At 37.6% G+C, this 15940-nt stretch overlaps 1 protein-coding gene across 1 annotated transcript; it reads right to left on the reverse strand.

Moving 5' to 3' along the window:
- Positions 1 to 14433: 14433 nt before the first annotated feature.
- LOC114378951 lies at positions 14434 to 15159 on the reverse strand. The gene has a single exon (XM_028337530.1). The coding sequence runs from the start codon at positions 15157 to 15159 to the stop codon at positions 14434 to 14436; it is 726 nt and encodes a 241-aa protein (XP_028193331.1).
- Positions 15160 to 15940: the final 781 nt, after the last annotated feature.

Raw genomic sequence — 15940 nt, forward strand, 5'->3', positions numbered from 1 at the left:
AACAAGATCAAACAAACAAAATAATCTACAATCAATAAGTAAGAGTAAATCAACCAATCAATCAACCAATCAATCCCTATTTTTCTAAATCTCTTGCATCTAAGAGACCTAATTCTCTTCTAATAGAGAAGAACACTTCCTTGGGGAGAGGTTTAGTGAAAATATCAGCAAGTTGATTCTTAGTATCAACAAATTCTAATACACAATCTCCCTTTAGCACATGATCTCTAAGAAAGTGATGTCTAATTTCTATATGTTTAGTTCTAGAGTGTTGAACTGGGTTTTTGGATAGATTTATGGCACTAGTATTATCACACTTAATAGGTATGCGATCAAGAATGATGCCATAGTCAGATAATTGTTGCTTCATCCATAAAATTTGTGCACAACAACTACCGGCAGAGATATACTCCGCTTCAGCAGTAGATAAAGCAACACTATTTTGTTTCTTACTATGCCATGAGACAAGAGCCGATCCAATAAATTGACAAGTTCCACTTGTACTTTTTCTATCAGTTTTAGATCCGGCAAAATCAGAATCAGAATATCCTATTAGGTTACATGTTGAATTCTTAGGATACCATAATCCTAAATTGATTGTTCCTAATAGATATCTCATGATTTTCTTTACTGCACTTAAATGTGATTGTTTGGGGTTGGATTGAAATCTAGCACACATGCATACACTAAACATAATATCAGGTCTACTAGCAGATAAATAAAGAAGAGATCTGATCATACCTCGATATTGTTTTATGTCTATAGACTGACCAGATTCATCTTTATCTAAGTAACAATTAGTGCTCATCGGTGTAGACATGTGTTTTGCACTATCCATCCCAAATCTTTTGATCAATTCCTTGCAATACTTGGATTGATTGATGAATATACCTTCTTGAGTTTGCTTGATTTGTAATCCTAGAAAGTACTTTAGTTCTCCCATCATTGACATTTCAAATTCACTTTGCATATCAAGGGAAAACTCCTTGCACAATGAATCATTAGTGGATCCAAAAATTATATCATCAACATATATTTGAACCAACAAAATATCATTATGCTTTCTCTTTATGAACAGTGTGGTATCCACTTTACCTCTGGAGAAATCTTTTTCTAGAAGAAAATTGCTTAAGCGTTCATACCATGCCCTAGGGGCTTGTTTCAAACCATTAAGAGCCTTTTGTAATTTATAAACATGGTTTGGTTTATCAGAAATTTCAAAACCAGGGGGTTGTTCAACATATACCTCTTCTTGAATTAAACCATTTAGAAAGGCACTCTTAACATCCATTTGATAAAGTTTAGAGTCCATTATGGATGCATATGCCAAAAGCATTCTAATGGCTTCTAATCTTGCAACAGGAGCATATGTTTCTTCATAGTCTATTCCCTCTTCTTGATTATACCCTTTTGCTACTAACCTGGCTTTATTTCTAATAATTATACCATGTTCATCTAATTTATTTCTAAAAACCCATTTTGTTCCTATGACAGGATAATTTTCAGGTTTTTCTACTAATTTCCACACATTGTTTCTTTCAAATTGGTTTAGTTCTTCTTGCATGACAATGATCCAATTATCATCTACTATGGCTTCTTTTATATTTTTAGGTTCAATCATAGATACAAAAGCCATATTATTGCATAAATCTTTAAGAGAATGTCTAGTTGTTACCCCTTTTGAGATATCACCAATAATGTTGTCGAGGGGATGATCTCTTGAAGCTTTCCATTCTCTTGGAAGTTCATTATTGGATTTGACTTCTTCTTGAGAATCTTCATTGTTTCCTTTATCATTTCCTTTGGAATCTTGTTCATCAATATTCATATGTTCTAAAGAATCTGCAATGTCATCTAGCATATTCTTTATTGACAAGATAGCATTAGATTCATCAAAGGTAACATGAATAGATTCCTCGATATTCATAGTTCTTTTATTATATATCCTATATGCTTTGCTTTGTAATGAATATCCAAGAAAAATACCTTCATCAGATTTTGCATCAAATTTTCCTAGATTATCTTTTCCATTATTGAGCACAAAGCATTTGCAACCAAAAACATGTAGATGAGAAATATTAGGTTTTCTACCATTAAATAACTCATATGGGGTTTTCTTTAAAATAGGTCTTATTAAGGCCCTATTCATGATGTAACATGCAGTATTGACCGCTTCAGCCCAAAAATACTTTGGAAGAAAAGTATCATTTAATAAAGTTCTTGCAATTTCTTCCAATGACCTATTTTTCCTCTCAACAACTCCATTTTGTTGAGGGGTTCTTGGTGCAGAAAAATTATGTTCAATACCATGTGCATCACAAAATAATTCAAAATCTTTATTTTCAAATTCACCCCCATGATCACTTCTAATGGATGCAATCTTGAGATTTTTCTTGTTTTGTATGACTTTAGCAAGTTTCCTAAATGCTTGGAATGAATCACTTTTATGTGTAATAAATAATGTCCAAGTATATCTAGAGAAATCATCAACTATAACTAGAGCATAGTAATTTTCTCCAAAACTCATGGTTCTAGATGGACCAAATAGATCCATATGCAATAACTGTAAGGGTCGAGTAGTTGAGACAACATTTTTAGATTTGAATGAGACTCTTGTTTGTTTGCCCTTTTGACATGCATCACATAGTTTATCTTTTTCAAATTTCAATTTAGGCAAACCAACTACTAAATCCTTTGAAATTAATTTATTTAGGTGATCCATGTTTATGTGAGCAATTCTTTTATGCCATAACCATGGATCATCATCTTTACTAAGAAAGCAATGATTGTTTTCTTGTTTTATGCTTAAGTCTATCATGTAAACATTATTGACTCTATGTCCTACATGTTTTATATTAATGTCATGCTTATGTTCTATAAGACATTTCTGAGAATCAAATGATACTAGATAGCCTTTGTCGCATAATTGACTAACACTAAGCAGGCTGTGCTTAAGGCCTTCAACAAGTAGAACATTTTCAATGGAGTTTGAAGAATTTGTACCTATTTTACCCACTCCAAGGATTCTACCTTTGTTGTTGTCACCATACGTTACATGCCCGCTTTTCTTTGGAGAGATATGTGTAAAATTTGATGCATCTCCAGTCATATGTTTTGAGCATCCGCTATCTATGTACCACTTCTTTCTCAAAGATACCTGCATAATCAAGTTTTTGACTTAGGTACCCAAATTTTATTGGGTCCTTGCATGTTAGTATAAACAGAGGATCCTTTTGGGACCCATATCATTTTAATGTTACTGTAATTTTTCTTGAAGTAGCAAGTTGATATGCCATGTCCTCTTCTTCCACAGTAAAAACAAGTGATACAATTAGAATTACATTTTTGTGTGGAAGTGGAAAAGTTTTTATGAAACTTTTGTTGTTTTTCAGATTTATACCCTAGTCCATTTTTATTAGACACATATATTTGTTTACTTAATATAACATCTAAATTATTTCTACTATATGAAAATTTTGCAAGTGAATTTTTCAACTCTTTAATTTCTTTTACATATTTATCACAACAACTACAAGAATCTGTTATTTTCTTGTCATTAATAGTGGAGATATTAACTTTTTCATTTGTTTTAGAAATTGAGACTTCATTTCTAAGAAGATCTAATTCTTTGTTTAATTTCGAAATTTCATTTTCTAAATTTGAAATTGTTTTCTTTGATGATGAAACTAATTTTGCAAGTTTAATTGATTCTTTATGCAAATCAGCAAATGCATCTTGCAATTCATCAAAAGAAATAGATAAGTTATTTGAAGATGTTACCTCTTCATCACTTTCGTAACTTTTAGCCATAAGACAGAGATTTATCTCTTCATTTTCAGAATCTTCAGAGGATTCCAAATCATTTTCATCCCATATGATGTATGCTTTCTTCAGTTTCTTTTCATTATGATTTTTCTTTTCAGATTTTTCCATCTTTTTCTTGAAGATGGGACAATCAACCCTCAGATGTCCAGGTTGATTGCATTCAAAGCATTTTAAAGTAGAGGATGAATTTTCAGTCCTTCTCTTTGATTTAAAATTGGGTCGCCTATGATTTCCTCTTACTTTAAGAAACTTGTTGAATCTTCTAACAAACAAACTTAGATCATCATCATCATCTGGATCATTATCCTGATCACTTTCTTCTTGAATTGAGGATGATGCTTTAAGAGCAATTCCTTTCTTTTTCTTGTCGTTTTCTTCGTGTTGATGTAATCTCAATAGTTCCATCTCGTGTTCCTGCAACTTTCCAAATAAAGTGGCAAGGGACATATTAGACAAATCTCTTGATTCAGAAATGGCCGTTACTTTGGGTTTCCATTCTCTACTTAAAAATCTTAACACTTTGTTTATGAGATCCTCATTTTGAAATTCTTTGCCTAAGGCTGCTAGATGATTTACTATATGTGTAAATCTCTTTTGCATGCTTTGAATATTTTCATTTGCATTCATTCTAAATAATTCATACTCATGAGTTAGTGCATTTATCCTAGATCTTTTAACATCTGTAGTTCCTTCATGTGTTAATCGAAGAGTGTCCCACATTTCCTTAGCACTCTTACAATTTGAAACCCTGAAATATTCATCCATTCCCAGGGCAGATGTTATTATGTTTTTGGCTTTTAAGTTGTATTGTACTCGTTTTCTATCCTCTTCAGACCATCTATCTCTAGGTTTTTCTATGATTATGCTTTCACTTGATGAACTACCGTCTATTGAAACTCTTTCTACTGTGGTGGGTATATAAGGCCCTATTTCTATGGATTCCCATATATTTAGATCTATCCCCTCAATAAAAATTTGCATTCGGGTTTTCCAGTAGTGGTAACCCTCTCCATTAAAGATTGGAGGTCTATTGATAGAATTCCCTTCTGGAAATAAGGAATTTGCTGAGGCCATCTTTTTCTTGAAGCTTCTAAACTTTATACAAGAATGAAGCTCTGATACCACTTGTTAGACAAGTGGCCTCAGATATCTTAAGAAGGGGGGGTTGAATTAAGATATTCCAAACTGCTTCCCCTAATTAAAAATCTATTTCACTTTTTATTCAAGTTATGAATTCCCTTAATGACAATCTTCTTAAATATTAATTCAAATAAAACAATTTGAATATGAATATAAAGCAATAATAAATAAAGGAGATTAAGGGAAGAGAGAATGCAAACTCAGTTTTATACTGGTTCGGCCACACCCTTGTGCCTATGTCCAGTCCCCAAGCAACCCGCTTGAGAGTTCCACTATCTTGTAAATTCCTTTTACAAGTTCTAAACACACAAGGACAATCCTTCCTTTGTGTTTAGAATTCCTTTACAACAAGAGACTCACGGTCTCTTAATCCCTTAGAGAATGAGAAGAAGAAGAATAAATCTCTCTAGAAAGAGATGGATTTTACAGATTGAGCACTCAAATAATTCCTTAATGAATTGCAATTGAATTGGCCAAGGAATTCTTAAGAGGATAAAATGAATTTGCTCTTTGAGAGGATAAACACTTGTTGTTCTTAAAGTCTCTGAGCAATTTCGTGTTTAAGTCACATATATATAGACCATTGGTGGTCATGAATAAAGCCTTTGAAAAGTTGTGACTCTTAAAATTATTTTTCTGAAAATCCTGTCTGGTAATCGATTACAGTAATTGTGTAATCGATTACAGCTTTTAAAATTTGAATTAAAACGTTTACTAACTGCTGGTAATCGATTACCAAAATTGTGTAATCGATTACACAGTCTAAAATTTTGAATTCAAATTTTAGTAGCTGTTATAAAATATATTTGGCCACTGGTAATCGATTACATCCTCTGGTAATCGATTACCAGAGAGTAAAACCTTTGTAAAACACTTTTTAACTTAAATTACTTGGCCAAACCTTTTGCTAATTCAATTAGGAATTCCCTTCCTAATATACTAGTGATCATCTTGATGCTGTGACTTATAATCTTGAAGTATCTTGAAGTATTGTCTTGAATTTAATCTTGAAAAGCCCATTTACTTCATATCATCATGATCATCATCAAAACATCAAAAGCAATTGCATCTACAACATATCTGCTGGATTCTCTGATCCTAAGATCTTCAACAAAGATAAGTCTCCATCGTTTATCAACTCCATGATAAAATGGTAACTTAATTGAATACGCTTGCATCTAGAATGGAAGACTGGATTCTTAGCAAGACTGGATTCTTAGCACTTTGACTGTCACTAAACATTGAAGCATTATCTTGTTCTTTCCCTAATTCATTGAGAAAATTCTTTAGCCAAATAATCTCCTTAGCTGCTTCTGAGATAGCTATGTACTCGGCTTCCGTGGTTGAGAGAGCAACTCTATTTTGAAGTTTAGACTTCCAACTCACAGCAGTACCTCCCAAGGTAAAAATGTAGCATGTGGTGCTTTTCTTGGTATCAAAATCTCCTCCCAAGTCTGCATATGAAAATCCCTGTAAAGTGAGATTGCTTTTTTTGAAGCACAAACACATCTCTGAAGTACCCTTCAGATATCTGAGTATCCATTTTACGCCTTCCCAATGCTCCTTTGCTGGATTTGATTGGAACCTACTGACAACTCCCACTGCATGTGCTATGTTAGGTCTGGTACACACCATAGCATACATCAAACTCCCGACTGCTGATGCATATGGTACTCTTGACATGTAACATTTTTCTTCATCTGTCTGCAAAGATTGCTTCTTTGAAAACTTCAAATGAGATCCCAAAAGGGTATTCCTGATCTTAGAATCTTCAAGGTAAAACCTGTCAAGCAACTTGTGTATATATTTCTCCCGAGACAGCTTCAAAATTCCTTCTGATCTATTTTTAAGAATTCTTATACCAAGGATTTGTTTAGCTGGACCAAGTTCCTTCATTTCAAAGTTTTCTGCCAACTGCTGCTTCAACCTGTTAATTTTTGCCATACTTGATCCTACAATCAACATGTCATCAACATACACGACAAAGATAACATAACTATTAGTATATTTCTTAATATAGCAACAATGGTCCATGTGGCGTCCTTAAATAATGACTGGTTTAGTAGTAATAAATTAAATAGCAGAAACCATGGGAAATTTTTTTTTCTCTCTTTTTTTTTTCACCGTTATTCATTTCATGGTAATTAATTTCAAAAGAAAAATTATCACTATAGAGTCCTGAATGACCAGTTCACAACTATATTCGGATTCAGTTCTTTCTGATCGCTCATAACCTCCAAACTATTTTTCTCTTTCAAAAATATACCAGCCATCATTTTAGGTCGTCACGTGAGAAATAATAAGGTGCGGTCGGTAAACTCATTTCAAATAAAATTTGTTAACATTTCTTTTTCAAATAACAAGATAAAATATAATTGTTTCCATCATCAAAAACTGTATAAAATATGGGAGTTTGCAAAATAGCACAGTGACATCCAGAGCAAAGGTAACAACTGTGGTGGCTTCAGCCATAATATATACAATCATCAAAATTTCTATACAAGAGGTCCACCCACCCAAAAATCAAAAGAGTAAACCTAGCAGTCTTAACTAGATACACCCACCCACAAAAAGTATGTACGCCTAATCTAAGGAACCGTCTGCTATGATGAAGAGTCATCACTATTCGCTGTCCCTCCAGGGCCACTCTCCTCTGTAGAGTCTGCCTCAGATGCTGACATAATATCCTCTGGAGAATCAACATCAGGGAGTGGATCCTCATCATCCTCTGGGAAGTCAGGGGCATCCGCAACAGGTTCAGGAGGTAACTCCTCTGGGTCCTCTTCAAGATCCTCTTCAAAGGATGACACCTTTATCACTTGAACCGGCTCAACTAGCCGATATGGAGTAGGTGTAGGTAGTATCCACTCCACAGGCTGCTGAAGTGTGCGTGCGGGTTGCTCCGGATGTACTAGCGAAGTAGTAGTGAGTCGAATTGTGCCACGGAATCGGCACTTCTCATTGCCTTCGAGGGTCTCCCAAACACCCTCTAGGCACTCCATCACAACGCGATCATGGATCAACTGCGCTGCCATCGCGATCTACAAGAGATAAAAGAAAGAGGGTAGACTCTTTCACAAGAATTCTAACTACACAGGTAACCATACAATGCGTCCCATAACGGCTACGCATAGTCAAAATGTCTTTTTCAAGGGATTTCCTCTCTGGTAATCGATTACCACAATATGTAATCGATTACCAGTGCCCAAAAACGAATTTCAACAGCCTTTGCACATTGGAACCTGAAAGTTACACCGTGTAATCGATTACACATAAATGGTAATCGATTACCAGTAGCATATGACACTGTGTAATCGATTACACATAAATGGTAATCAATTACCAGTAGCATATAACACTGTGTAATCGATTACACACCATTGGTAATCAATTACCAGAGGCTACTGAACATTCTGTTTCAATTTTTATACCTTGTAATCGATTACCCACGAATGGTAATTGATTACCAGAGGGGATTTTTCAGATATAACACAAACTAGATAGCTGGCCAGCCACCACACAAGCCTCCTTGCTTTGTGGACTTTTATTCTTTTATTGGTTGACTGTCAGGAGCTCGCCTGCTTAGGTACGTCACAGGTTCTCACTAACTAACTATGCCCGGGTTGGTTCGGGATTGGCCAAGCTTGGTTTTGGGCAATAGCATCCCACCTGACGTCCCCAAGGTCTCCTGACCCCTGCGACATATCTCCAGGTACCACTCTGTGGTCAACAAATAAAGTTGGAAGACTGACTCTTCCATGCTTTCTCACACCAAGCTTATTGGATTATGGGGCACCCGTCATATGTGGTACTAGGTGACGGTCGGGCGATGGCACAAATCAACTATCCCATTTCCACAAGCCAGACATAAGCACACCATCCCCAATTGCCCACCTTTTAATTTAGCTCACGTGCATGTACGTAGCCTTCTCCTCGTTCCTCTCAGCCCGGGTCCCCATCAACCCCGCCAAACTTTCACAACATCCAAACAATTCAATTCCATTTGTCATGAAACTGCCTTAAACAAAGAAAAACAGAGTGGAGGCAGAAATCTTTGCACAAGATTCATTCAAATTCCACAGAGTTTTTCCTACCCTCATACCTCAGCAAAATCCTCTTCGTTTCGATTCGTTAACCATTGGATCGCCTTGAAAATTAACTGGGGGTTTCCAATACATAAATCTAAATTTTGACCGTTGGGATCTGCTATAGAATGTCTAGAACACGAGATATACTACCTTTCCCGTGACAGCAGAAACTAGCACTGCACAACCATTTTTTTTCCTGCATAATTGGCAGTTTTGTTGCACAATTTGATAGCTTTTTCTGCATTATTTTGCAAATTTCGAAATCCAGCTTGCATACATCCAATTTTACTCAAATTGGATCCTACAAATCCTAAACCATGTATAAATCATGTTCAAGCCAAAAACAAACTTCAAACCAAGGTAAAGCAAATTCTAGGTATCCAAAACCCATCAAATTTAGTGAATTTTCAAGGTTTGAAAGGTGAAAATGAAAATTGGGTGATTTTGGGGTAAACTCTCATCTTCATCAAGTCTATAACATTGATTTAGACTTGCTCAAACTGGTTTTAAGGTGAAATCTCCACCTATTCAAAATTTGACCTCTCAACACCCAATTTACCCTATAAATGGCTCTTTTCTTTCACATTTGTCACTCATTTTCCTCATTTGCTCTGACCAAGCTTTCCTACAAGTCCTAATTGAAATTCTAAACTAGAATCAACTCACTTTGCACTCAAATTTCCACTAACCCCAAATTTGGCTTTCTAACCCTCAAAATCTCACACTTTTCCACCTACAACACTACCATTCTCACATTTAACTCTAAGTTAACTCTCCCCATCCTCTCTACCAATTTTATATCTACATTTTAAGCATACATATATCTCAAAGCATCATTATTAAACCCTAAATAAACATGGGTAATTTTGCTTACATCAAACATGTCAAGTTTAGCATAATTTCAACAATTTCCTTCACAAACAACTACCCTAACGCAATAACCTAGTAGAACTACCAATAATAGCTCCCAAAAACCCAACACCCACAGATTTCAAGTGAGAAGAAGTCCACCCTTACCTGAAATTTAAGGCCCCACGAAGTAGAGGTAGGCTCCTAGACTTCGAAAATAGCTATTCCTTGCAATTTGGGGTAGAAATGAAGGGGAATTTGGAGCTTCAAGAGAGGCAACAATGGTGGAGAAGAAGAGGAAGAAAAAGCAACATGGAGGGAGCAAGAGGGGCTGCTAGAAGTTTCTAAAAAAAAGAGAGAGGATTTGGCTTTTTTATAAAAAGGGTTTTCTTTTTTATTTTCATTTTCTTTCCAAAAGCAAATGCCACATGTCCTATTTTAATTGGAGCAAAAAGGGCCCACCTTTTCCTTTGATTTGACCACATACTCAACCATAAAGGAGAAAAACTGGACCTTTTTGGATGCTGAAATCCTACCTCGGTTTGCATGCCGCCTCTCTGGTTCCAGTTCCTTGCGTTTCTCTGCACCCGTCGGGGCCCGTTTTCGAAAGTAGGCAATATATATATCAAAATGCTGACAATGAGACCCTGAGCGTGGTTCAGAGGTTGGTTTTGTTATATTTTAAGTTGCACGCAAAATGATAATTTTTAGACTAATTAATTGCAAATTAATCTATAACCGTCCGGTTATGGGTTACTCTTCGTTAATTAGTCTAACCCGCGTATCTTTCCCCCAATGTACATACTTCTACCAAGAATATATATATATATATATATATATATATATATATATATATATATATATAATTATTTAAATGTAACACTTACAAAATTCCGGGTAGAAATTCTAGGATGTCACAATACTCCCACCCTTTAAGGAATTTCGTCCCCGAAATTAACTACTCTAGGAACAAACTTGGGTACAACTCTCTCATCCTATCCTCTAACTCCCAGGTTGAATCTCCCTCGTCGGGTCCCCATTGCACTTTCACCAACGCTATCTCTTTTCCTCTCAGCGACTTCATTCTTCGATTAGTAATATTCTAATGTCGTGCTTTATAGGTGAGGTTATCCTTCACTTGCACTTCGTCCAGCGCGAGTACATGTGAGGGATCCGGGTTGTATCGTCTCAGTTGAGAGACATGAAACACAGGGTGCAAATTTGATAAGCTTGGAGGTAAAGCGATTTGATAAGCTACAGGCCCAACCTTCTTCAAAATTTGATACGGACCTAGATACTTGGGCGTCAGCTTCCTAGATTTGAGAGCTCTCCCGACTCCAGTTACAGGAGAAACCTTCAAAAACACATGTTCTCCTTCTTGAAAATCTAATGGCTTTCTCCTTCTGTCATAATAGCTCTTCTGCCTATCCTGGGATGCTTTTATTTTTTCTCGAATCAATTTCACTTGTTCGGTAATTTGTTGTAGCATTTCAGGCCCAAGAAGTACTGCTTCCCCATCATCGTACCAACAAAGAGGAGTTTTGCACTTCCGCCCATATAGAGCTTCAAAAGGAGCCATACCAATGCTGGCTTGGTAGCTGTTGTTGTAAGTAAATTCAATCAATGGCAAACATTCCATCCAACTGCCTTGTTGCTCTATAATACACGCCCGGAGTAGATCTTCTAGAGTCTGAATGGTTCGCTCAGTCTGACCATCTGTTTCAGGATGATAAGCTGAACTGAGCTTCAGCTTTGTCCCCAATGCTTCATGCAGACTTGTCCAAAATCGCGAGGTAAACCTCGGGTCCCTGTCTGATACGATACTGGAAGGAATTCCATGTAACCTTACTACTTCTTTGATATACAACTCTACTAACTTCTCCATTTTATATTTCATATTTACCAGAATAAAATGAGCAGATTTGGTGAGTCGATCTACTATGACCCACACAGCATCGTGTCCACGACTCGTCTTGGGTAAACTAGATACAAAATCCATAGATATGCTCTCCCATTTCCATTCCGGAATTTCTAGCGGCTTTAATTCTCCTGATGGTCACTGGTGCTCAGCTTTGGCCTTTTGACATGTCAAACATTTTGCTACATATTCAGCTACATCTTTCTTCATGCCATGCCACCAAAAACTTCTCTTCAAATCTTGGTACATCTTAGTCATCCCTGGATGGAAACTAAGACGACTTTTATGTGCTTCTTCCAAGATCTTAACTTTCAAATCATCTAATGGCGGTACACATATCCTCCCCTTGAATCTAATTAACCCGGTTGTATCCTTTTTAAACTCCACATCCTTATCTCTCATTGCATCTAACACTTTGCCTTGTAGAAACTGGTCATCCTCTTGAGCCTCGCGTATGTGATTTACGAATTCATTGGTGATCTGCAACGCTCCCACAAATAAGCTCTTGGGTCGCATCTCGATTGCCAAATTTAGATCTCGGAATTCCTCTATCAATTTCTGTTCCAAAATCATCATGGTCGCAACATGTAAGGACTTCTGGCTCAGCGCGTTGGCTACAACATTAGCCTTTCCTGGATGGTAGGAAAGACCAAAGTCATAATCCTTGAGGAACTCCATCCATCTTTGTTGTCTCATATAGAGTTCCTTTTGATCGAACAAGTATTTGAGGCTCTTGTGATCGCTGAAAACTTCAAAACGAGTACCATATAAATAGTGCCTCCAAATCTTTAAGGCAAAGACCACAGCTGCTAGTTCCAAGTCATGGGTCGGATAGTTAACTTCATGAGGACGCAATTGGCGTGAAGCATAAGCCACTACCCTTCCCTCCTGTATCAATACGCACCCTAAGCCTTGCCTGCTCGCATCGCAATACACTTCAAATGGTCTCTTAGGGTCGGGCAAAATTAACACTGGAGCTGTTGTCAATCGCCTCTTCAACTCTTGGAAGCTTTGATCACATTTCTCATTCCAGACAAACTTCTCATTCTTACGAGTCAGTTTAGTTAGGGGTAGCGCTAACTTAGAAAATCCCTCAATGAATTTCCTATAATAGCAGGCCAACCCCAAGAAACTTCGAACTTCTATTGGAGTTGTCGGTTGTTGCCACTCCATAACCGACTCCACTTTAATCGGGTCCACCGCAACCCCATCTTTAGAAATCACATGCCCCAAGAACTGCACTTTCTCTAACAAAAATTCACATTTCGACAGTTTGGCGAACAATTTCCTATCCCTTAGGATATGCAACACAATTCTCAAGTACTTTTCATGCTCCTTCTTATTCCTTGAATACACTAGGATATCATCAATGAACACAACCACGAACTGATCTAAGTAATCATGGAATATACGGTTCATATAGTCCATGAAGATAGCCGGAGCATTAGTCACTCCAAATGGCATGACTAAATACTCATAATGCCCATACCGAGTCCGAAACGCAGTCTTTGGAATATCTTCCTTCTTAACTCGGATTTGATGATACCCCGATCGCAAGTCGATCTTCAAAAATATCGTCGCTCCCCTCAATTGATCAATCAAATCATCTATCCTCGGTAGGGGATATTTGTTCTTGATAGTGACCTTGTTCAGCTGCCGGTAGTCTACGCACATCCTCATACTTCCATCCTTCTTTTTAACCTGTAAGACCGGCGCTCCCCACGGTGATACGCTTGGGCGAACAAATTGTTTACTTAAGAGGTCCTGCACTTGTGCCTTCACCTCTGCTAGTTCTACTGGAGACATCCTATAGGGCACGATCGACACTGGATTCGCCCCAGGCACCAGGTCAATAACGAATTCCACTTCTCTCTCAGGTGGTAATTCATAAATGTCATCAAGAAAGACCTCTGGGAATTCTGACACCACCGGTATACTGCTAACTTCAGAGACCTCCTCCACACTCATGGAAAACAACACCATGTAGGTTCGAACATCCCCCACTCCATCGTTGGCAGCATTCTCTTTCAATGGTTCATTTGGAATTACATTTCCACCAAATACTAGCATCTTCTCTTTGTAGTTTAGAAAGATATGGTTAGTAGATAACCAGTCCATTCCCAAGATCACATCTAGATGAGCTAAAGGTAGGCAAATCAAATCCGCCACAAAAGATCGACCCTCAACAGTTATAGGACACTTCAAACACACCCGAGAGGTGGTTATAGGCTCGTTAGTCGGAGTAGACACCACGATATCATATGGTAACTTCGTCGTACATAACCCCAACCTCTCCACACATACATGAGATATGAACGAATGCGTGGCACCTGAATCATAGAGTACATCTAGCAGTTTATCAGCAATCAAACACTTACCCTGTATCAAATCGTCAGAGGCAGCAGCTTCTGATCCACTCATAGCAAATACCCGGGAGGGTACCTTTGGTCTTCCACCACTAGTGTTATTTTTGTTGCTAACATTACCGCTCCTTGTGGGATTAGTAGATCCACGATTGACTGTGTTAGAATTGGCAGTTACCATCGGTCTCCCAGTCATTCTACACTCCCGTGCATAATGGTCTACCTTGCCACAAATATCGCAACGATTTTCCTATGTCTGCTGGAGTTGTGGGCAATTTCTCTTAAGATGCGGTCCTCCGCACTGAAAGCACTGTACCCCAGTCCCCTTTGACAGGCTCATGTTGGACGTAGCCATAGGTTGTTTCCCCTTGTTGCTGGAATATGGCTTCATCCTCTTATTACTGTTTCCTCTAAAAGGGTGGCTTCTTTGTGGTCCTCCAAAGCCTCTGGCTTGCCTCTCTTTCATCTTGTCCTCAAATATTCGGCACTTCGTCACCAGTTGATTGAAATCTGTGATCTGCATGTAGCTAACTGCCTGTTGAATCTCCAGTCGAAGCCCATTCTCAAACTGAGCACATAAGTCTTCTTCATTCCGAGCATCTAGGTATTGAGGCCAGTGCTGTAGAAGTTCATTAAATTTGGTCGTGTATTCTCCAACAAACATGTTTCCCTGCTTTAAATCCAGAAATTCCCTCTCCTTTCGCTTTCTGAGATCTCGTGGAAAATAGTTGTCTAGGAATTTGTCCTTGAAGGCATTCCAAGGAATCACACCTCCAGGTGCTGCTAATGTAGGTTTCACGAACTTCCACCAGTTCTCAGCTTCTCCTTGGAGCATGAACGTCGCATAAGGGACCTTATGCTCCTCGAGGCAACCCATCGCCTCGAAAATCTTCTCAGTCTCAGCTAACCATAACCTAGCACCTTCTGGATCATCGTCCCCAGTGAACTTCGGCGGGTGGTTCTTACGGAAAGCCATGAGTCCCCGATACTCTGCCGGCTCCACATCACGTTCCTGCACTAGAGTTTCCAGCACAGCTGTGATGCGGTCTAGGCCATCACGGCTCTGATCCCTACCACGTCCTGCCATACCTAACCTGTAGGGAAGCTATTAGTATCCAAGAAATTCTACTGAGAGAGTGTACCATATAGGCTATGACAGTTACAACAATATCTCTCTCTCTCTCTATATATATACACAACAATTCTACTAAATCAATTGCACTTTTCTGCTTAAGACAAGAAGGTAGAATTACACACAATTTGTGACTTAACGTCACTCCCCGAAACCTACTTCCAAGTTTCAGAGATACACAACATTCACATTGTAAGACCATGGACAGGTTCACTAGAACCCAACTTTTGCTTTGATACCACCAATTGTGGCATCCCTAAATAATGACTGGTTTAATAATAATAAATTAAATAGCAGAAACCATGGGAAATTTTTTTTTCTCTCTCTTTTTTTTTCACTGTTATTCATTTCACGGTAATTAATTTCAGAAGAAAAATTATCACTATAGAGTCCTGAATGGCCAGTTCACAACTCTATTCAGATTCAGTTCTTTCTGATAGCTCATAACCTCCAAACTATTTTTCTCTTTCAAAAATATACCAGCCATCATTTTAGGTCGTCACGTGAGAAATAATAAGGTGCGGTTGGTAAACTCTTTTCAAATAAATTTTGTTAACATTTCTTTTTCAAATAACAAGATAAAATACAATTGTTTCCATCATAAAAAACTGTCTAAAATATGGGA

This window comes from Glycine soja, chromosome 12 (assembly GCF_004193775.1).
Source record: "Glycine soja cultivar W05 chromosome 12, ASM419377v2, whole genome shotgun sequence".
In the NCBI taxonomy this organism is placed as follows: Eukaryota; Viridiplantae; Streptophyta; class Magnoliopsida; order Fabales; family Fabaceae; genus Glycine; species Glycine soja.

Excerpts from the sequence above, each read along its gene's own strand:
- LOC114378951 (XM_028337530.1), bottom strand. The coding sequence starts at position 15,159 with ATGGCTTTCCGTAAGAACCACCCGCCGAAGTTCACTGGGGACGATGAT.